Raw genomic sequence first — 23,824 nt, 5'->3', positions numbered from 1 at the left:
AATTACTGTAGTGACGGTAATATTGTGCTATTGAATTCCCCCTAAAAGTCTTTGATGGCGTGCAGTATTCGTAAGACCTCTGGGTGTCAGTGTTGCTACTGATGTCGTTTAAGGGAGAATGTTAAAACTACAGCACTGGAAAAAACTCTGGCACCTTTAATTTGACACAAGGAAACATTTAATCTATTTCAATAATACCTTTCCTTTAACATAACAATATCACACCGAGGAGCTCACTTAGAGTTGGACGTAAGTCAATTTTTTTTGTGCAAGTTACACATTTTATTACTGTGCTGGTGCATAAAAAATGTGTACAAGTATTTCTATACAGAGATTTTTGCATCTCGTCAACTCACGTCTTACACCCGGAGAGGCAGAACTGTAATTTGCAAGCAAAGGCTGAGTACAGTAAGGGCATGTACACGTAATTGTGACATAATTAGACATGGACACATCACTTGCAGGTACTAGAGAGCTTGTGCAACCAAACACAATCATGGTGACAACTAGCAGCAGCACTGTCTAGCCACTCCTGATTGGATAATTGCATATTAAGCCATCCAGCTGACAAGACTTAAATCATTAGAATTGCAGCTATATTATATGGTCATTTGGACTACTGCAGGAAAGAAGATCCCCATTTAAATATTAAAGGAATAAACAATAGATGTGGAGGTGTTTGTATTTAATTACATTTTATACGGCAAATGTAAATTTCGTATTTATTAGTAACTGAAATAATCTCCTCTCTTGTGTACATGGCACTTCATTACATTATTATGTCGTGTACAAATAGAGTAATGTTACTTTAGCTTTCACTACGAACACTGTCAAGCCATATCTCTTAGGCTGGGTACACACTATAGAAGATTACTTCAGATGCAAGTTCTTTAACAATTTTACAGATGATTGAAATTCCAGGTGAGCATGCAGATTTATGGACACACACCTACAGATCCGTGCTCCTCATCTCTCATAACATCTTCTGAAAAGATTGTGACTCTGCACACTCTATAGAGATATACCTACACTGTTGTTTCGAGAACTTTATAAAACCAAATAAACAGATGCAATGTGCTTTGGTACAATAAAACATGATCCCGGGAGGGTACACACTAATGCAATATCTGACCAAACGTTCGTTAATTGTGTGATCTGCACGTTAATTGCATCAGTGTGTACCCAGCTTAAGGTATCGTGGGCAGGGCCGGACTAACCCGAGATCTAACTGGACTACAGCCCAAGGGCCTCGGGCATCCAGGGGGCCCTTGAAAGTACTCGGCAGCATTATTGATCAGTGCGGGGGCGCCTGCCCGACCAATGCTGCGGAGTCTGTCACTGAAGTCCTTCCCCGGCGCTCAGTAATCTCTTTATGGAGAAGATCTTGTGAGATTGAGACTATGAGTCTCACTCCAACGAGATCTCCTCAGTAAGGAGCTTACAGCATGCCGCGGAAGGACTACAGTGACAGGAGAAGGAGGTAAGCGCTTGGGGGGGGGGGGGCGGGCGACTAACAGGGGGGACCTCACGGGGTGGGGGGGGGGGGGTGGCTGCTCACGGGGAAGAAGAGGCAACCTTAGCCCAGGGGCCTCCATTCCTTTAATGTGTGCATCTTTTCCTACATACATAGAGGACACAATTACGTCAAGATCTAAATGAGCCCCTTCCATGTATTGTCTTGAAATGCGGGCTGCTATACTCAACATGTTTATCACCTTAATGCTTTCCAGATCTTGCCCAAGGTTATCTGATTCAGCAGTAGCCTTCTTGCTGAGCAGCCAGGCCTCTATGGTATCGGCTTCCTTCAGATACTGGAAAAGCTGATACTGCTGCTGCAGTTGACCTCTGCGCACCTCGGCTCTCTCCAGCAGGGAGTTATATTCATCCAGGACAGACTTCAGCTTCGGGATCACGGTAGAACTAGAAGAGAAATTTATATGTACATTCCTTCCTTATTTATTCCTAAAAATCCAAAGTATAATAATCTTATCAAGGATAATATAAGTCCTGGAAACAAAATGGCTTGTCCAAGATCATTAAGATATAAGATATTCACATTTATGTCTCCAGCAAGAGCTTTTATTATTTTGTTTATTTTTGCCAAAAAATATAATGCAGCATTTAGTGTAATAAAACTATTTCCAGCAATGATTGACTCCACGTCTATATACAGGAGTGGCAAAGTGAAGTAGGAAGACCCCTTGTAAGCCTTAACGGGATTTCCACCTTCCAATATATTGGCTTAGTGAACACAGCAACTTTTACTTTGTATGTTGTTTCTCTTCCTTTTGTGCTTTCCAGCCATGCTTATATAGTATCACGCAGAGTTATTTATTATATCTGGAATGACCTCCCTCGTTCCATCCGCCTCTCTCCTACTCTGTGCTCCTTCAAACGTGCACTGAAAACCCACCTCTTCCTTAAAGCCTACCAACCATCCGTATAACCCCTTCACCTCTTCCACTCGCTCTCTCCCTTGCCTCATCTGGCTCCCCTTGTACCTGTTCTGTTTTCCCTCCCTTAGGATGTAAGCTCACATGAGCAGGGCCCTCTTCCCTCCTGTCTCCCTACCTGTTCTTCTGCTCCATGTTTATTACTTTAACCTGTCTGGAGTTTCTGAAGTACTGGTATTTTGTTTATTGTTTTGTACTGTTTCACCCTGTATAGTGTACTCTTTGTACCATGTACGGCGCTGCGGAAATCTTGTGGCGCCTAACAAATAAAGGATAATAATAATAATAATAATAATAATATCTGCACTTAATATAGATACATTCTTAAATGAGAATAAATTGATTAAGTTGGTTATTCATATTGAAGTTGTTCTCTGGTTACAGTTGTACCCAATGTAATGTAAGCTGTGGCATACCCAAGAGCTAGAAAAATAAACAGGCCGCCCTGATGATATAATACATGGGGAAAAAGCATAAACTAACATGTGCAGGGCAGAATTTTAAAGTTACTGTAAATACTGTAAGACTGCATGTCAGCAGTTCCTAGTACTGCGATATTCCTAGAACTCCAACTAGCAAATCTAGGTCATAGTATAAGTTGTGTTCCTACTTTGACCAAGCATTGTGACATTTACTAAGGTCATATAAATAAATGTTGATATTAATGATCACTATGATGACTACCCTGGCAGCAATAATTTGGAGTTTTATCAGTGATACTTTAGACTCTATTTAGAAATCACCATAGTGGAGAGACAGGAAGGAAGGGTTATGTGCTGCCAATAATCCATGATCACACAGCCGGGATTATTCACCACAGTATCTGCATATGGTATAATCAAGAATCAGGAATAGCACAATCACCTGAAACTAATAAGACCATTGAATCAGACATAGTAGTGTGTAAGTGTGTGCTTGATTATCCTGCTGCCTAATTTATAGCTGAAACTGCACCCCTCCCAAAATACACAACTATCATAATAAACCTATCTGAATAATATTCACACATAATCATCATCATCTATTTATTTATATAGCGCCACTATTTCCGCAGCGCTGTACAGAGAACACACTAACATCAGTCCTTGTCCCATTGGAGCTTACAGTCTAAATTTCCTAACATACACACACACACACACACAAAGAGAGACTAGGGTCAATTTGATAGCAGTCAATTAACCTACCAGTATGTTTTTGGAGTGTGGGAGGAAAACAGAGCACCCGGAGGAAACCTACGCAAACACGGAGAGAACATACAAACTCCACACAGATAAAGCCATGGTCGGGAATCAAACGCATGACTCCAGTGCTGTGAGGCAGAAGTGCTAACCACTAAGCCACCGTGCTGCCCATAAGACAAATAATATAATTTTAATAAGAATTAGATCTACTGATAAACAAGAAACTTGGTTATACTTTTGTATAAATTCCAACATGTGTGTGCCCCCAAACACACTCTGCCTGAGATATGTGTCTCGGTGTGTCTCATTGTAGACACACCACTGCTATTTACAGATCTTGACAGTTGTTCAGCTTGAGGAATTGCACCCTGTTCAAAAGATCTGTGATATGTAGCTATATATTATTGTAACATGTATACTTCTCAATCTTACTCAATATGTATTGGTCTCATGAAATGGTCAAACAGACCTAAAAGAAGCTTAAATACACACTTATTCTGATAGTAGATTTGTATGAGGGACACATATATTATGTATTAACTCATGATACCCACTCTACAGGGTTTTAATGGGACATTTAAATTGATGCATGGTGTTAATTCCATCTCCTATCACTTGACCCAAATGAAAAAAAAAAAGACAAAGAAGTGGAGAGAGATAATCAAGACAAGTCTATCACTGAATGATAATTGGGCTTTTGAAATACAGTATTTTTCTGAGAAGAGGGGCTTCCCAAGGATATGTGGAGAGCCTGAACTGAATGGTTATGTCCATTAGAGTACTGATCCCCAGGCATGTCCAACAAAGTGTGGTACTGCTGCTTCTGGGGAACATCCTCAAAGAGGAAAACTCCAGAGAGCTAACTTGAACTTTATAGCTCGATTCCAAAAGAATCAGCACTTTACCATGAAATAAATACAAACCTAACTAACCAACACCTATACAGGGAAGACACAACGGGGTCCTTTCTTAAGTGGACAGGTCAAAATTGGTGCTACATCCTGTAACCGGGATGTCTACACTATAGGAGATGGAGCTGTGACACAGTCAAATTCAAGTTCTGAATGTCGTTGTCCCTCTAAGTAGTGAAGGACACACCCCAGTTATCTGCTCGGATTCAGAGTCATTCTGAGAAAAAAAAGAGCCTGTCACAGTTGGGATGTGGTTAAAAAATTATTGATCTAGAATAGGAAGATTGGACACAAAAATGATCAAAAATAGTGAGTGCGGACATAACATTATTAGAGAGGAGTGAAAGTAATATTTTTGAGAAAATGACAGTGCACTACATTCAGCATTTCTAGATCTCCACAATCCTTGGAGGTCTAGAAAACATCTGATTCTGCTGAACCATTCCTTATGCTGAAATAAATAAAGGAAAGGAGAAAAAGGAGAGCACCTACCTAACAATGTTTATGTTGAGTTGAAGACCTGATAACTCCCCAAATTCCAACATTGCAAAAAAGATTGGGGAAAAAAGTGTCAACAGACTATCATCATTAAAAAGGCATGGACTCAAACCCAGTCCTCCAAAAGCCACTAACAAATGCTGCTAAGAGCTCAACTCTGAAGAGCTTTGTTGGGGCTAATATTTTGTCAGGTTATACTGAAGCTATTTTACACAGTATTGTAATATTGTTACCTCTCTGGGTTATCGCTGTCATTCTGCAGGCTTTTCCCAGTGTCTCTTAATTTGTTGATCCTTTGGGAGAAACCTTCAAGATCCCGTATGGTGGTGTCTAACTTCCGCAGCAACGCTTGTGTGGATTCTTCATTTTTCCCAATGTCAGGTGATTTGATTACAAACCCTCTTTCTGCCATCCACGTTTCTGCCTCTGAGAGCTGAGAGGAAAAGATATGTCAAAGGCTGTAGAAAATAGCCAAAAATGAGGATACACCTAAAGTATCCTGAAGACGGAACAGAAAAGAACGTACGCTGACCAATGCACAACTCAGGAAAAAGAAAGTTGATTTGGTATCTCCAAACCAGTCACAATTTTGGCTTTATTGACTTGACACTTCATGCAAACATCTCAACTGAGAACATTAACATTTTGGTCTAACACAACCACCAAGTCACCTCGGTAAGAAACTGCTGGGCTTCACAGGCCTGTGTCAGTCTCTTTCGCCTACGTTCTGCCTCAGCTTTTAATGTTTCTGTAGCCACTTCCAATTGATGTAATCGATCGTCAATCTCCTGGCTGGCAAAATGGTTACCTCTCACCAACTTCCGCCCAGTGCCCATCACAGCTTTGGTCAACGCCTCTCGGCTGCTGATCTCATTTTCTAAATTCTGCCGAAAGAAGAGTTAAAGCATTTTACAAGTAGCTAAAAGCATTCCAGCCTGAGTATTTTCTTCAATGCTTTGACGCATGTATTGTCTCCTTTCTAACAGCCTACCTGGTGCTTCTCCAATAATGCCTGTGCAGTGGTCAATGACTGTCCACATTCCTTAGATGAGGCGTGAGGCATCTTATCTTCTATCCATGCTAGCTCATCATCAATGTCCCGGAAAAATTGGTCTAATAGCTTTCTACCTTCCAGACCTGCTCTCCACTCCTGTAAAGGTTCATTAAGGCTCTTGTACCTAATTGAAAAATAAAATATATATATAAAATGATAGTATTTTAGCATATAGATCAGATTAAATACATATAAACAAATGGTAGACTAAAAGTAAGGAGGATGGAAAGAATACAGTCAACAAATATGAATAGACAGAACTTCTAGTAAATTACCAACCTGTGAATGAGAATCCTAACTCTGTCTTCTATTTCATCTGCCAGGAAGTGACCCTCTCTTCGGAATTCATTGGTATTATTTGCCAGAACCTGCAGTCTCTCTCCATGGCTAGAGATGTCCTCTTCTAGCTCCCCAAGTTTCTCAAGTGTCATGAGATCTTTACTTTTATTAGTCAGGTCCAACTTGGCTTCTATCTGGTCCAGCCATTTCTCAATGTCATCTAAGCTCCTTTTAAATTGCATTGCCTGGATGACCAGAGGGCAAAAAAGACTCATTATTGTCAGTATAAGAGTAATGACTAAACATGGCATTTTACGTAAAAGTGGAAAAATTGACAGGCAATGCATCCAATCCCTGGTCCGTCACCTTATAGGCATCCTGGAGTTTTTTTGCCTTCTCTGAACATTTATCCAGCAGCTCCGTCCACAGTTCCTCCATTTCATCAAGTCTGGTTTGGATTATATTAGAGGCGTAATGATTATCCTTCAACATATTCTCACCATCCTGTAAAATAAAAGCTCACTCAATAGAAGTAGTGTACAAGACGTACAAAAAGTGAAAATGTTTGACTTCTCTAAGTTCAAATTATGAACCTACTGGAAATTCTGGCGCAAAGGTTTTTTTTTTTCCTAAAACTCCTTCTCTGCCATTACATTTCCCATTATATTCTATCTAGATATCTCTCACATCTGGAAATTCAGTTAGCAAGACAAAGTAGTAGTTTGCCCCAAGAATAACAGCACCCACTAGATGATATCTTAGCCATGGGCTGGTGATTTAAGACAATAGTTATACACATATCAAGATACCGAAGTACGATTAACTGCGCATTAACTTCCTATTAAGTGGTTCTGAGTTATAATAGAAATATACAGTAAAAGAAATTTCCAATCTCGTGTATCACCATACAGGATCCAGTCAACAAATTTCAATCACCTTCCAATCACTACTAAACACAATCTTTATTAGGTCTCAGGATAGATTTTATAAAGATGGGCTTTACTGTCACCTTAGCTACCTGTGTACTCTGTAATAAAAGTGAAATCCAAAAGGCTATTTCCCAACTGATCACCATCTTAACTGTTCCTATACCCCAAAAAGCCAGTTGCTTGGATTTTTTTTTTGGTACATAAATGTGGTTTCTCTCCTGATCTTCAGATTAGTCCCTCGACATAAACTGTTCTTCAATCCAGATGGTCCAAGTTCCAGATTTAAAATTTTGTAGTGTAGACCCAACACTTTTATTCACTAACCTTCCTCTATACAGCATCTCTCTAGGATCTACCTCTAGTGGAACCAAGCAGACCCCATCTTCCTAGTTAGACCCTCCAACCAACTGGGTAATCTTTTATGTTGTATGTCCAAAGGACAAGGCATGTCAAATTACCATGGCACAAGGAGTCAATAATGAAAAGTACAATGGCAAAACCCTCTAATATCTATTCTAAGAGAGGCAGCAGTTGTGTGTTGTGTAATATATGATATACAAGTTAACCCGTGCATGATACTCATGCATTCTAGTCAAATCAAGCTACTTAAGGTGTTAAAAAGGTTCTGGTCATGCATTTGGGCCATAGCCCAGGCCTCCTCAGGGGAAGAGCGTTACTTCCCGACGTAAGCTCCCTTTTTTAACGTGGTTTTGTCCACATGTCACCACCTCATCATTTTTCTCCATCACCTCATCCTTCATCTTTATCGCCACATCTATCCAGATGTCTATCCAGACACAGGGATCTCTCTCAGCGGTCCTGAGTATCACACTCCTCTCGCTCTGTCACCCCCGGCAATCACCAACCACTCCCCACTGTCACCCCCGGCAACCACCAACCACTCCCAACTGTCACTTCTCCTTCAAGAAATATATATATATTTTTTTTAAATCTTTATAAACACTTTTAACAATTAACAAATTAAATTAACAAATTAAAAACATCTTAGTATACCAAATTGCAGCCCTTTCTGAATTTTTTTTTCCACACACACTAAGAATTTAGTAGGTCAGTGTATAACTCCGCCCAGCAGGTGGCGCTGCAGCTTGGTTTTATTTTTTCCACACACACAGACAGACTAACACACGCCACTAGGCATATATATATATATATAGATCCTCATACCAAACAGAATGTTTTAATGCTTTGTATGCAACTGGAAATAATAATTCACCAAGTGTATTTGTACAATTCATGTCTATGTACAAGAGCGTGCAGATATTTCTGATCTTCTGAATAACTCATGTGTTATCTGTAGTAATAATTTATACGTAATCCTCTTACAGCTTTGATGGTATCCAGTCGGTTTCGGTTTGCTTTGATCTCTGCATCAAACGCTTGATGTTTCTGCAGCTTGGTCTGCAAGTTACTAGGGTCTCGCCAGCTGTCGTCCATGGCGATGCTGTTCTTCTCCAACATCCAGGCACCCACCTAAACAAGCAGATGTGCTGCTTAATGCCAATGTTTATCAGACACCATGGTACAATAGCCCAAGTATGAAGAGAGAGACACGTTATAGGTCTACTTATCATCACTTATCAATACTGTGCAGTGACATAATTAGGACTTATGGACCTGATGTTAAATTTGCAACTGGTCACATCTAGGTGGCTTTAGATGCAGACATTGAGAGTGAGTGGTGCATGGTATTGTGGCTAATAATGCTACAATGCCAAGCATGAAACGATAATGACAAACAGGTCTGCTGAAAATCATGACCATAGTTTATGACGTTAGTGTTTCTTAACCCTTTAACCCTCTTTCAAGAGTCGTCATTGTTTTAATGCTTGCAGTGTGCCATTATGACTTTTTGCATAAAAAACATGACACTTCCTCATTTAAACACAGTGCTGCCATTTGACAACAGGTAAAGTGAGCTCGTATTGAGTGGTTAACTTAAGTTTGTTGTAAATTAGAGAATATAGTCCAGCAGTTTACTGTACAATACTTGGATTATGGGGTTGGCAGGGCATAGTAATAAGATGAGGATGGGTGGAACTAAAAAGTGTGTGTTGTAATACAAAGTGGTCCAGACTTGAAGTTAAAGCACAATGGCTATTTGAGTGGGTGATCAGGCACAGAAAAATCACTTGTTCTCCTCCAGCCTACAGGGACACAAACATCACTGATGGGAACCTCCGAAATACATAACAATGGGAGTGAAGGAACCGCCTCAAGGGAATAATGCCCCAGGCTGATTTCTCATATATAAACAGCATCATGGGAAGATGACTTGGGGCGAGTGCATAATAACTTTGTCTCTTGTTCCTGGAGTAGCTGACCCTCAATGGTTCTCTTCTGTCTACAGAACGTACGAGGAGGGAAGGTCAAATAAAAACATGGCACCGACTGAGCCTGCTCTGCAGAGAGTTGTTAAGCTGGAGAGAATGCATTTTTTTTATTAGTGCCTTAGTGATGTCTATGTCCCCAGAAGGAAAAAAAGAATGTAGAGTTGTGGCCAGTGGCTTGAGCACAACACTCAATGGTAGTTTTAACATGCCACTGAATTATGTAAACAAGTAAACAATAATGCACAATTGCTGCTGATGGGTACTTTATTTTTCTCTTGGCGTAATTTACATACCTCATATGAGCTCCTGATGAATTTCTGCAGCTGTCTGGAATCTTCCAGTTTCCTCTTACGAACCTCAGACAAGTTCAGGAGTTTCTTTTTCCTGAAACCAAAAAGTAACACACTGAAAACCAGGCAACAAGTGACACAATAGTCAGAGCGAATACCTGGGATATTCAGAGTCTTGACTTCACTGAACAGAGGTCACATAACGGTATCTCAGAAGGTAATGTGACTGGTAACAGAGAAATGCAGTCTAATGGGGGCTACAAATTCATCATTGAAAGGTCTGTGTTCCACTAAGTTATCACATTTAATTAAGAAACATATTTTAAAGTCTCTGGCTAAATAAAATAAGAGTGCTGCTATTGAATTTAAATATGCTTCACTCAAATGTTAACACACTCCATCTTCAAGACATAAGGCCAGCTAATACCACAGACCATGATGTATTGGTATTATTATTAAATATAAACAGTAATTATATGCCAGGTGGATCAAGAGACATAAAAATACCTTTTTAGGCCCTTATTTTGAATGTGCAATTTACCCTCACCTAACATTTGTGTGGTATTTAGTAAAATATACCATATACCAAGCATGAGATTATTTAGTAAAATACACCATATACCAAGCATGAGATTATTTAGTAAATGTGCCATATACCAAGCATGAGATTATTTAGTAAAATACACCATATACCAAGCATGAGATTATTTAGTAAATGTGCCATATACCAAGCATGAGATTTAGTAAAATACACCATATATACCAAGCATGAGATTTAGTAAAATACACCATATACCAAGCATGAGATTTAGTAAAATACACCATATACCAAGCATGAGATTATTTAGTAAATGTGCCATATACCAAGCATGAGATTATTTAGTAAATGTGCCATATACCAAGCATGAGATTATTTAGTAAATGTGCCATATACCAAGCATGACATTAATTAGTAAATGTGCCATATACCAAGCATGAGATTATTTAGTAAATGGGCCATATACCAAGCATGAGATTATTTCGTAAATGTGCCATATACCAAGCATGAGATTATTTAGTAAATGTGCCATATACCAAGCATGAGATTTAGTAAAATACACCATATACCAAGCATGAGATTATTTAGTAAATGTGCCATATACCAAGCATGAGATTAATTAGTAAATGTGCCATATACCAAGCATGAGATTATTTAGTAAATGGGCCATATACCAAGCATGAGATTATTTAGTAAATGGGCCATATACAAAGCATGAGAGACCATTACAACCTAGAAAAACTGATCCCCAAGAAAACACTGGACTGGCATGATCTCCTTCCTAAGCCTGGCTCCTACATTTCTATTTCTTACCTCTCCAGGACAGCCTGGCATTTACTGCCAATGTTCTCAGAGTCATAATGCTGGTTGTCCTGCAGCTGTTTGGCAAAAGACTCCATCTCATCAATCTTGTCCATCTGGGCATCAAGAGCCTTTTGGAACTTCTCATGTTTGTGCTGTAGACTTTCAACACTAGCCACAGAATCCTAGAGGAAAAGGAGAACAGAGAATTCAATATGTGGACTCAAAGGCTTAGGAATCAACATTAATGTCATTCCTTAGCTGTTTATATAATCAATGTATGTGGAAAATGTAAAAATAAGCAGAAAGCCACATTTCAGATTTAATTATTTTGGTTGTGAAGTAGAAAAGTTCAAGTGAAAAATCATATTCACTGTAATAATAAAATAATTGTCCATGTTCAGACTATGTGGGAGGGAGAGTCTGTGGTTAGTTATTTAATTCACTACTAATATCTTAACCAGTCATTGTAATACTTCTGTTGAACCACCTTAACTAAGACCACCTAAGGTGCAAACTGTGATAAAAGACATCTTATTTTCTATTTTAAATTGTCAGGATCTGCTATTAATGTGTTTAACGAAAATTACTGGTATATTGTAAAATGATTTGCATCAACCCACTTATACAAGCTGAGAGTTCAAGTAAGAGATCATAAAATTAGAGAACGTCTGCAAATGTTGCTGTAACAATTCCACCAGTAGGACCAAACAATGACCGTATACTTTACTAAAACCTACAAGGTAAAGGGCAATTATTGACTTCAGTTCTACAATTCAGTATTGGTGATCGTGTATACAGATTTAAAGGACAAAATAAAAAAACAAACATTTGTATAATGTTGGTACTATTTAATTAATGTAAAGTTTCTTTTCCTGCATTATTGAGATCTTCAGGAATTTTAGACATTTTATACTGATACATCTATTTAATAGATTTTTACTTTAGCATTTTCAGAGGCATGCACAGTTATCTATGCATGTGTTTACTCTTTATGTGGTAAGTGCTAAGTGATGATAAATAAAATAGTTTCATGGAAGTGGAAATCACATTTCTTATTTCAAATTTCTGAAGCCTAAGAAACAATTAAATTGCACAAATATGAACCGGGTCACCGAATGGACCCTCAGCCCCGATGAGGCCACTTCTTGATCCCCCAGCTTGGCAAAAACTGATGTTACATGTGCAGCCTGGGGGGTTAACAATGTGGACCAATAGGAAGTTATTGGCCTGCACAGTCACTTTCCCCTGCTTATAATTCGATTCAGATAGGGCCATCGATGTATGTATGAAGCCAGAGATTTAGCACCTGGGTGGTCACCCCACCCGGTCCTTCCATAATCCACCCATCTCTTGGCGCACCTAAGTATGATAGCTGGAAACTTTTATAGGGGCATTTACTGACCTGATGCATCTAAGTAAATCACTGGCGATACTGTCTCAACAAACTTTGGAGAACTACAATTCTCATCATGACAAATTCACGGATTATACCAAACTTTGTGCATTTTAAATACTTCTCTTTAATACATATGAACTTATAAAGCCCTGAGACTAAGAATAGATGGTAAGACTTGCATTGCAAATACTGGAAAAATAGGGACTTTGTCATGGCCAAATACTTAAAACATGGGACTAGAAATGAGGACAGTGATAGGACAATATGTGTCCTATCACTATGTGATAGGACACATATTGATATGTGATAGGACAACTGTGTGTATGCACAAAGTTTACATAATATTCATTATATCAGAGTTTCCACCTACCCCCAAATCTTCATTGGCTAAGAAAGCCTCCTTACTGTTTAGCCAACTTTCATTCTGATCAACAATGCTGAAAAATATCTGTAAAACAGAAATATCCTGGTTATTCGAATAGCATAAAGCAGATGAAAGGGACAGAGTAAAACAGAAGGAATTGACGAAGTACAAAGCTAATTAGAAGCTCGTGAAACTCATGCAAACATCTCAAATTCTGCTAAGTAACTAAGACTGAAGCATGTTATATGGTATATGTTTGTTAATGTTACAACACAATTAAAACATTGACGATTTCAACAGTATACTGAGACATCTTGATATACATTTATTGATGTCTGAGCAAATAGGCAAAAAGTGAACTGATCATGGAAAAAATATCTATCTAATCTAACCTGTAGGTCACGAGCCTGACACAACTTAAGGTTCTGTTCTCTCCAGGATTTAACCAGCTCAGCCCATGACTCTTCCATTTTGGAGACAGCAAGTCGTATTTCATCAGCTGCATAATGTCCCAAGTTACTAAGCTTCTGCCCAGAGGACTTCACTGAGTCCAGCCTCTCAGTCCGAGCTTCTATCTCTGCCTGATGTAAGGAACAATTTGGGAAAATAAACATTAATATAATCTGTTTGATTATTTAAAGTCCATTTTATGATACTTATGCATTACTGAAACAAAGAAAAATAAGAAGACTTCAAATTAACTATATGAGGACAAATATGCAAATAAGGGACTATATTCCTGTAGCATCAGCAATTAGGGTTGGGTATGAAAAGTAGACAGTGATAACATCTACACCAAAATGTAAATGGACATAAGGTCGACGGCAGAATGTCTACATGTTCAGAAGACCGACACAGTTAAAATGTCGACATATAAAATGTGTATTGGGATGTAAAGTGGACAGTCAAAATGTCGACACATTGTTAGGAACCCCCCCAGCCGGCACAACACAACCCGGAGTCTACTCTGCCAATCAGGTGTTCACTGGAGCCCCTGATGGTGGGGACAGACTGGGCTGCAGACTGCCAGAGGGTCGTGAAGTGTGTACCGGCTGGGGAGAACCCAGGCAAACGGAGTGAAGTCCAAGCAGAGGTCAAGGGCCGGCAGCAGATAGCAATTCCAATTAGCAAGCCGAGGTCAAGGGTCACGAGCAGACAGGAAGATCGGTAAACAGGCCAGAAGCCAGGGTCACGAGATACACAAGCAAAGTCCAAATCAATAGGCAGGAACAAGGCACTGCAGCAGACCTCATTGCCTTAAATACAGCCAGCAGCCAATCAGAGCCTGCCCCCAGATAGAGCACACTTGCAGGCTAATTGCCTGCTGCCCTAAACACCAATCAGGGCTTAGCCCTGGAATCCACACTTGCAGGCTAATGCCTGCTAATTCAGCCACAGGCTGAATCTGATTACTTGCCCCCTATGCGCGTGCGCGCCCGGCTGCCGGGATGCGGCGTCCAGCCGTTGCCTTGGCAACGGTCAGGAGTTGGGAGGAAGTGACGTCCCGGTCGTCATGGTGACGGCCGGGACTCCAGAGAGGACAGGAAGCGAGCCGCGGCGGCTGTGAGTACCGCCGCAGCTCATGACACACACCACTAAATTTAAAATGGATATACATGTAAAAAACAGCAAGACACAATTAAAAAAATAAAAGGTGTGTTACCACCCCTCCAAAAAAAAGCTCAACCAACCCCAGTGCTGCCAGCCTAAGCTGGCACTAGCTAAATGGGGGGGGTCAAAACGCATGAGGTCCCCCCGATTTTATCACTACCAGCACTAGGCTTTGACAGCCTGGGCTGGTGGCTCTATAACAGGGAAACCTGCAGTATAGGGTCTTTATCCAGCCCCATGCTGACAGCACTGGGCGGTGGATATGAGGTAATAATAATGATTCAATAGTCAAAAAGCATTTTGTCTCTGGTGCACTACAGGTCCCAGCATTGCTAGGCTGCCATTAAGTGTTTGGGCATGCCGGTGCTTGTAGTACAAAGACGAGCATACCGGTGTCTGCAAGGGCATGCTGGTACTTGGGGAACTACAAGTAAATTACATCACTGTGAAACGCGACTGTATTATTGCTGCTGTTAAGGGGGTAATGATAGGATGCAGCGGCTGTACAATGTAGAAGCCTTTGTAAAAAAAATATTGTACAGCCGCCGCCTCCTTCCATTACCACCTTAACAGCAGCAATAGTAGAGTTGTGTTTCACAGTGACGTCATTTAATCGTGCCGGATGTTGCTTGTTTGCAATAGTTGGACATCAGTTTTACAAACAGTTGGGATAATAAGTGTGTGGGGAATGACAGGCTCATCCTCAAGTAGTCGGGGTAAGTGTTGTCGGAATTTCGATCATCGATAAATTGACTACCACCAAAATGGGAAGGTTAGTTTGGAGGAAGGCGGTTTATTTGTTAAATGTAAACACTATTAGTTTAATGGCGAGCTGGTTAGGGGGGAGGAGGATAAATTATTAAACGTGGGTGCTACTAATTTAACAAATTATGTAGATGCCATGGGCATAAGAATATAAAACCAGCATCAGAAGCTGTAAGTCAAATTTATGTTGTGTCATTTTATAGAGATGTTAACCATACCTTACATTGCATTTTCAGTTTGTACTTGCATAATATAAATAAGAAGAGATGACTGTATATTTACATGTTTGCACTATTTTAACTAGCTTCTACAAAGATGTTTCTAACAGTAGATAAGTTGAACTCTACAAGAGATCCATTGTTCTATTAAGAGCCCATAAAAAAACCTCTCATATGCATGTTGTTCACATGCGGTAAAGCTTCCATGCATAGTCCAGTGGCTCGTTGTGCGTATGACATCATTAACCATATATGACATGACATCACAGGGCACATTGTTAGGAGAGAGGTCCAGAAATAAACATGACTGCAGAGACAACTCCCTAAATGTGCTTGTAGACTGTACAGAGGAATAACATGAAGCTATGCCTAGCATATGTTTCCTTTGGACTGTGCACAGTTAAGCAAACATTTTGAAAGCTATAGTGCCTTTAATAAAAAATCTAACCATTTATTACCTCTTGGAAGGTTTGCAAATGGCAAGTTCCCCTCCCATAAACCTAACAAAAAAAATATTGGTAGGTCATTCTTTAGCCTGCCATGTACCTTCCTCTCCTGGTGTTCCTCAATTCTGGCTTCAACATCTCCTACATTTTTTGGCAAACTGGCTACTTCCATCAGGGCTTGAAGTTTCTGCATCCAGTCCATTATCTCTCGAATATCAGCGTTGAATCTTTGCAGATGGTAAGAGGCGTCTAATTTCTCCTTCCTGCCAAGGAATGAAACATGTTGTTCAGTGGACTAGACAGAATGGACTCGGATAATTCTCAGTGCACACTTCTTCTGCCAGGAGGGATAAGGCAACGAACAATTACACAACATTTCATCCATAAAACTGGAGTATTTTATAGCACAGCCACAAAGGATTATATATAAAAGCATATCAAAGCTCACTATGTGGTATCATCTGTTCAACAGAATGGAAGGCCATATAAGTAAACATAACAGTATCATTTAATAGCAATTAGCAATTATCTTTTTTTCAAGCTAATGGAAAATAACCAGTATCTAGATATCAATGACATATATATTATGGTATTTTAAAGGGCAACTCATATTCCCCAACTAGATGATTTGCAAATCACAGCATCTTATTTTTCTACATATGTTTTGAAGTCACCTAATAGTTTAGTATATGAACCAAGTTGCCATAAATCAATTAAACAATCATAAAGAAAACTTTAAAAACTTGATTGTAACAAGCTCTCTCTACCATTTATGGCAGCTGGTGAATGTAGCACAACGTGAATGTGTTTGCCCCTATCTGTAACTTGTCCTGAACTGTACAGCATTAGGGAGTATTCTGGGGCCTGATTCATTAAGGATCTTAACTTAAGAAACTTCTTATTTCAGACTCCTGGACAAAACCATGTTACAATGCAAGGGGTGCAAATTAGTATTCTGTTTTGCACATAAGTTAAATACTGACTGTTTTTTCATGTAGCACACAAATATCAACTTTAAATTTCAGTGTACAAATAAGCTATCAAGTATTTCTGTGCTACATGAAAAAACAGTCAGTATTTAACTTATGTGCAAAACAGAATACTAATTTGCACCCCTTGCATTGTAACATGGTTTTGTCCAAGAGACTGAAATAAGAAGTTTCTTAAGTTAAGATCCTCAATGAATCAGGCCCCTGGTGTTTAATAAATAGTCCAGTTCCGTCCACCTTTGTTTTGCCTGTAGCTGGAGCTTCTGCCAGTTGTCAGTCATCTCCTTCTCTTTGGAGGTCAGACGTTCGCTCATTGATGAATTTCTTCGTGACAGTCGCTTTGCTTCTTGGTGCAGGGACTGCAAGGAAATATTTATGTAGAACAAATAATGTTGGTTCCTGAAGTTATCTGGCAAGTGTCAGAATTTTCCGAGAATAATATGGATCTGGTCCCAACAAATGTAGGAAACGATTTATAAACAGACGCTCAAATTGTGGCTTCATGGTTTTGGTTTTTTTTTATATTTAACTTCTTGGTTGTGGAACAAACTGCATTAGAACGTATAAAGGCGTTGTAACAGGACTCATTTAAAGTGCTCTGAATCCTGTTGGTGATGGAACTTAAACTTGAAGTAACCCATGTGCCCTCTGAGGGCTGAGGAAATCTTAACATTAAACTTAAAAATGCAAAACTGATGCAACAGGTAAAGGCATCTCGCAACTGTTCCAGTTTGAAGTTGAGCAAACCCCTGTTTGCTACCAAGTAATAAACTAAATGTTGTTTTAATCCTATAACTTTGTATAAATTCTAAGCTTATTAATTAATTTTTGTATGAATAACAATTTTTGTGACTAAAATGAAGCTGGTTCTTAATTAATAAAGTAAGTATGCCAGAACTGATTTCTAGATGTAAGGTTAGTGCTGATGGAATACACTTGCTTTATGAGGATTTTTTATGTAGCTATCAATATTTACTGCACATCATACCTCTTTCTGTGTCTGGATGACTTTGATATCACGGATAGTTTCCTCATGTCTTCTGATCAAGTTGGTAACACTCTCTACATCTTTCCCACAGTCAAGGGCCTGCATCAGCACACTCTAGAGATGGAGAAGAAATAGCGTTACAAAAAGGTACAAACTACTGGTTATATCATGTAATCCTCACTTTTCTATGAATTTTGCCTGCACTGACTGTGTGCAAATCATTAAAAAAAAAAACTTCACTAGTTCATCATTTCAGGGGGTGCTTTCTTCTCAAGACATTACACACAGCAGCAAGTGTGCAGGACTGATATCTATAGAAGTATACAATCTATTAACCAGAAATATACAGGTATCCATCTATTCATCTACAGCAGTGTGGGCATTAAACAACCTTTGACCTGAACGGGAGCAGCCGGCTTCTGCATCACGTGACCTCCCCTGCACAACAGGGGGAGGTCACACAGCACATAAGGCGCAAAGGAAAATGAGACCGAAGTGAAGTGTATTCTGCACCACATGCTGACTCCGGACTGAGCATCAAGGACTCTGTGACAAAGAACCTAGTTTATACAAGTTCTATCAGCTCTATAAAATAACCCAGGTAACATGGCCAGTTACATTCAGAGGTTTTGACCAATCAAGGATAATGTAAAACTTAATTACCATCCAAATGTTCAGTATACCACTGAATAGTCATATGTGAGTAGCACACAAGTAGCATATGTAATCCCTGTGGCTCTCCAGTAATATGTTCTGTATATTTAAGGGGTTCCGGAGTTGTTTCAGCCAAATGAAACTAATGCAAAATAAATCTAATGGACAAACCTGACACATTATCTCCATGAAATAACATGGAGATAATTATGAAATTAGCAAACTGTAAATCTACTTTTTTATGGAGATGTTGAAAAAACACTATAAAAGACACAAAAGCACTTGGACTGTAAGTTATTTTTATGTTGCTAAATAATCTAATTAATGATCAATTAGTTATGTTAGTAGAATAGCAGAGGGTGGTTACTCCCAGTGAATGGGGCCACGTGGGGAGGCCTGAGTGGATTGTTGGGGCCTTTGGGATGAATGATGTTAAGGTGATGAGATCAGTTTGGGACTGTTCTTTTTATCCCTAAGGTGAAGGGCAATGTGTGGCCATTTTGAAGGTTGGAGGACCATCCACAGGTCTACGTCCGTCCATCCACAGGTCTACGCCCGTCCAAGTAAAGGCATCCATATGAAGATTACCATGTATTCATGTACAGATATCCATCTATCACTCATCCTAATATTCATTAGAAAACGCTGTGTACTACAAAGAATAGCGCGCCCCCTACTAACTGCTATAGATACTAGTGGTCACCTGGATTTTCAAGATATGAAGAAAAACACATAGCCTGCAGGTTATAACCTTAATACGATCATAGAATTCCTTAGTGACAGGGGCAGCACGGTGACTTAATGGCTAGCACTTCTGCCTCACAGCGCTGGGGTCATGAGTTTGATTCCTAACTATGGCCCTATCTGTGTGAAGTTTGTATGTTCTTCCTGTGTTTGTGTGGGGTTTCCTCCGGGTGCTCCAGATTCCTCCCACACTCCAAAAACTAAATACTGGCTGCTATTAAATTGACCTTAGTCTCTCACGGGCTCTGTGTGTATGTTAGGGAATTTAGACTGTAAGCTCCAATGGGGCAGAGACTGGTGTGAGTTCTCTGTATAGTGCTGTGGAATTAGTGGCGCTATATAAATTGATGGTGATGATGAGGATGATGAATACTCATATAATTTACAGGATTGAATACATTATCCAATATATATAGAAATATATACAAGCATTGCCATTCAGAAACTGAACTTGGTATAGTAAGGCTTTCTACAACTTTGGGTTAGACTTAATTAGCATGTGAGTAGGTGGGTATAATATTTTGACAATACAGGTATATAGGCAATTAAGTTGGGGATTGAAAATATAGAATACTAGTACACAGTCCTGATTTTTTTTAGAGCGAGCCCTCAAGAGTGTCTCCCAGAAAAGTGGTTTGATATCACCTGAAATTAGTGTAGTTTAAGAATGTTGTGGACAGTGCAGGGTTGTGACTTAATTTGCTTCACTTTCTCCATCAAGAATGTAGGCAGCTATGATTATAGCTGAGTCTTCTAGATTTACAGGTTGAATGTAGCACTACCATTTAATTCATCTCTACAATTATGGAACATACAGCCCACTCAAATGCAATATCTGCTGTTACTTTGGCAGATATATGGGAACAGCCATGATGATACTAATAGAATCAGGTCTGTAATACAAGGTCTGTAGAATATATATTTTATGTGGTACAAATAATTTATGTGGCCATAAATAAACAACACTCTGTACTATGGACCTAAATGGTTAATGTTAAAAGGAAGCAAAGTCACTCCAATATTTTCTTTGCGTTAAGCATGCTGCAGGCAGGCCAAATTTGGCTTTAGGCTCAGCAGAGAAACGAACCTCTAGTAACATTAATGGCCAGTCCAGCCATAACTGTATCTTATTTATTAGGGTTTTGTGGTTTTGATGCCTTGCATATGTGGTCATTACTTTAACTGATAATGCATTTTCCATGTTCTCAAGGAATTCGAATAAAATATGTGAGTAAAATATTCATGTTTATTACTTGGCTTCTGATATATGTAGACATGTACAGTAGAACACTGCAAAATGCGACCACACCAAACAGAAGGGCGGATAGCTGGAAGAACAGGGGGCAGTGATTGAAGTTCAGGCTGACGCCACCGTTCAGATGTATAAGTCATTATTCTCGTTGAAACAAACGTACAGAAACCTCAGGCCTTTTGGTGAACCAAAGTGATCAGCTATTACTGTCAAATTTAATGTGCTGATGAATATCTAAGTAGATTATTTCACCACTGTTATAAGTTTAAGTACTTTACGATGAAAGGGATGAAACAAGTTTATAGGCAGATGTCTTCTTGTACATTTCCTCCTTTGGAATAATGCGTCTAAGAATCATAAAACGTCTATACCTTTTCAATCTGGAAACACGAAAACTGATAAGACTTCCCCAACAATGGAAAATGTGGAGGATGTTGCAACCGAGTTCAGCTGGTTTAAGTGTTTCTTGTAGTGAATTACAACTGATGCCACGGTGCTCTCCCCATACTAATTCATGGATGGATTGCGAGAGCAGTTCCATCATCTGTCCAACAGATGACTAACATGGTATATAACTAACGAGGTATATGACTAACGAGGTACGAGCTGAGACTGATTACAGCCTTGTGTAAAGACCCAATGTAAAAGTATCCTACCACTACTACACAGTTGATGACTAGGAACGCTTTCTTCACTTTATGATAATGGGCCTCATTTTAGAGATGAATGTATTTCCTTTTGCAGCCTGAAAAAGTATTCATTGCCATACTGTGCATGTGTATCAAAATGCATCCGTACTTAGAGTTGAGCGTATATATTAGACTTGCTGTTCCATGATTTCGGAGACGTTTGTCATTTAGCGGTAATGTATAAGTTGAGTACAGTAGGAATGTAGAAACGCAGGTCTAGCACTCCCCTTGCACATATACTTAAAATTTGTATATTAAAATGCGCATCTTTGCACATACGACGCAATTTTCCATGTTGAAGATGATGATGATGGCCACATCATTGCACGGGCTGCCCTAGACTAAAATGCTCGCAGCGCAACTTTGACTTCCACACCAGGCTAATAGGCGGTAGGTAAAAATTAACCCGTCCTTAATTTAAAATCCAGTTTCCTTCACTCCCTCCAATGTTTATGTTCTCGTGTTGATGAATCTCAGTTCGACTTGGCTTTTTAAAGGGTTACAGCAATCTTTGTCACTGATTTCATTAAAATCTGAACTGTGTAGCAGAACGGAGACATGAACAAGCGCTACTGAGGGTGAAGATGTGAGGATGGAGGGGGCTGTTATGCCTGCGCCTGTCACCATCCTGGTCACTCCTACTCGCTTAACCTAAAGCGCTCGGCCATGGATGACTCATTGTCTTCAGCCTTTACCATGGGAATACGTCAATATTAAAACCTTCCTACATTTATCTTTCAGGTTTTCTTTTTACTTTGGAGAACAACTATTCTCTTATTTTAAAATGAGTTTCATTTTATACCTCTCCTTGTCATAATTATGCACCCCTAAAATTTTGCGCTCTAGGCTGCAGCCAAGTCAGCCTATTGGATAATCAGGCCCTGAATCTATACGCTAGATTACAAGCTGCACATATCTTAAGATATGTGCAACTCTAAATACACACCTACAACTGTAATTTTGCAACGGTATGTTTACACATATGTGCGGGATGCATTTTGGTAGCCAAATCTAAATGAGGCCCTATGAATGTAATTACAGGCAATAAAAAATCCAGATTTGTTTTTCATAAGTACAGTCACAATAGGTCAAGTAAATCATCAAACAAATTAACTCAGGTTCACTTTGGAGATTTTTGTACCAATACTGGATCCTAGCAAAGCTTCACTTCCTGAGTGAGTGGCCATGTTAGTTATTGGCAACATGCTGACTAAGCCTAATAAGGTCCCTTTTCCTTATGGGCAATGTCTAAGTAAGTAAATGTTTTGTTCTACCTGGTTGCTTGTTTCCTTCCCAACTATCTATTGTTTAATCCATATGTTTAATCACAGTAACAGTATTTCTGTTTTTCTCAGTATATGCATGAATATCACTACATGAAAGAGATTAAACACTACTTCATCAGTGTTTCATTGAATTACCTATCTGAATAGCTTTCTTGTATTTTGAATTAGATATATTCAGACTGAACTATTACTGCTTTACAAAGTGGTACGCCCATAAGAACGAAGGATGAAATTAACTAACACGACTTTTATTCCATTGCCAATTGTTGAAATACTCAAAACAGAGACTTCCTCTGATGAAATCACTCGGCAGGTGAAGAAACGCGTCAGGTGACTTGGATATCCCACTGAGCCGCTGGACACCCCAGCTCCATCTATCTGGCCTTCATATTAGTGAATTCTCCGAGACAGCTACCACTTCAAGTCGTTATATCTTCGCACTCTGTGCTACGATCGTATTAGCCGTCTCTCATTTCCGTTATTGGATTGGATCATTCAGCTACGGCTTAACCACAAGATCCACGCCTGTGCTACAATCGTACCAGCCGCCTCTCATTTCCTTCACTGGATTGGATTATTCAGCTACGGCTTCATCACAGGCTCCACGGAGCTCCACGTCATGAGGAGTACAGTCACACAGACACTTTTACGGGACTGAGAATCGGACCAGGTCTGTAGTGCGTTTCCTGCTTTGGCAGTACAGTGACATTTCTTTTCTTCACAGAGTGTGCATTCCATTCATGGTATGTACGGCAGAATCATCTCCGGGATTCACGGGCCAGAAATATAGAAGTGGTGCTTTTTATATCCACGGTGTTAGTCACCTTTGTAATAGTAGTGTGGCCACACTCATACAAACTATGGCTTCACTTCATGTTTTGTGACTGGGTGTTGGACAGCACTAGTCCTTTATTGTGGGACACCTCATTTGTCATCTATTAGAGATCAACTGATTTGGATCCTATCATCTTTATTGTATGGTGGACCATTGCATTAGATTTATTTGATGCTCTGTCCTTATCCACTGGCCAGTGTTGATTTTACATTGCATATTTTATGGTTGATGTATATATATTTTTATTAAAGTGTTCATATATACCGCACGGATTGTGGTGTATTTTTCATATGTGTACA

General features: G+C 39.5%; 1 protein-coding gene across 1 annotated transcript in view; it reads right to left on the bottom strand.

The window, feature by feature from the left end:
• The window catches only part of SPTBN5 (spectrin beta, non-erythrocytic 5), a 179,426-nt gene that overhangs the window by 39,966 nt on the left and 115,636 nt on the right, over nucleotides 1–23,824 (bottom strand). The window contains exons 36-49 of the mRNA XM_075192975.1: nucleotides 18,066–18,179; nucleotides 17,315–17,436; nucleotides 16,189–16,351; nucleotides 13,441–13,629; nucleotides 13,055–13,132; nucleotides 11,298–11,470; nucleotides 9,950–10,040; nucleotides 8,650–8,796; nucleotides 6,743–6,880; nucleotides 6,377–6,621; nucleotides 6,035–6,221; nucleotides 5,715–5,927; nucleotides 5,277–5,476; nucleotides 1,716–1,920 (exon numbers count right to left, since the gene is read on the bottom strand). Coding sequence (XP_075049076.1) covers nucleotides 1,716–1,920; nucleotides 5,277–5,476; nucleotides 5,715–5,927; nucleotides 6,035–6,221; nucleotides 6,377–6,621; nucleotides 6,743–6,880; nucleotides 8,650–8,796; nucleotides 9,950–10,040; nucleotides 11,298–11,470; nucleotides 13,055–13,132; nucleotides 13,441–13,629; nucleotides 16,189–16,351; nucleotides 17,315–17,436; nucleotides 18,066–18,179 — 2,265 coding nt within the window. The remainder of the gene's footprint in view (nucleotides 1–1,715; nucleotides 1,921–5,276; nucleotides 5,477–5,714; nucleotides 5,928–6,034; nucleotides 6,222–6,376; nucleotides 6,622–6,742; nucleotides 6,881–8,649; nucleotides 8,797–9,949; nucleotides 10,041–11,297; nucleotides 11,471–13,054; nucleotides 13,133–13,440; nucleotides 13,630–16,188; nucleotides 16,352–17,314; nucleotides 17,437–18,065; nucleotides 18,180–23,824) is intronic.

This window comes from Mixophyes fleayi, chromosome 12 (assembly GCF_038048845.1).
Source record: "Mixophyes fleayi isolate aMixFle1 chromosome 12, aMixFle1.hap1, whole genome shotgun sequence".
In the NCBI taxonomy this organism is placed as follows: domain Eukaryota; kingdom Metazoa; phylum Chordata; class Amphibia; order Anura; family Limnodynastidae; genus Mixophyes; species Mixophyes fleayi.
This window is presented reverse-complemented; position numbering and strand designations above follow the sequence as displayed.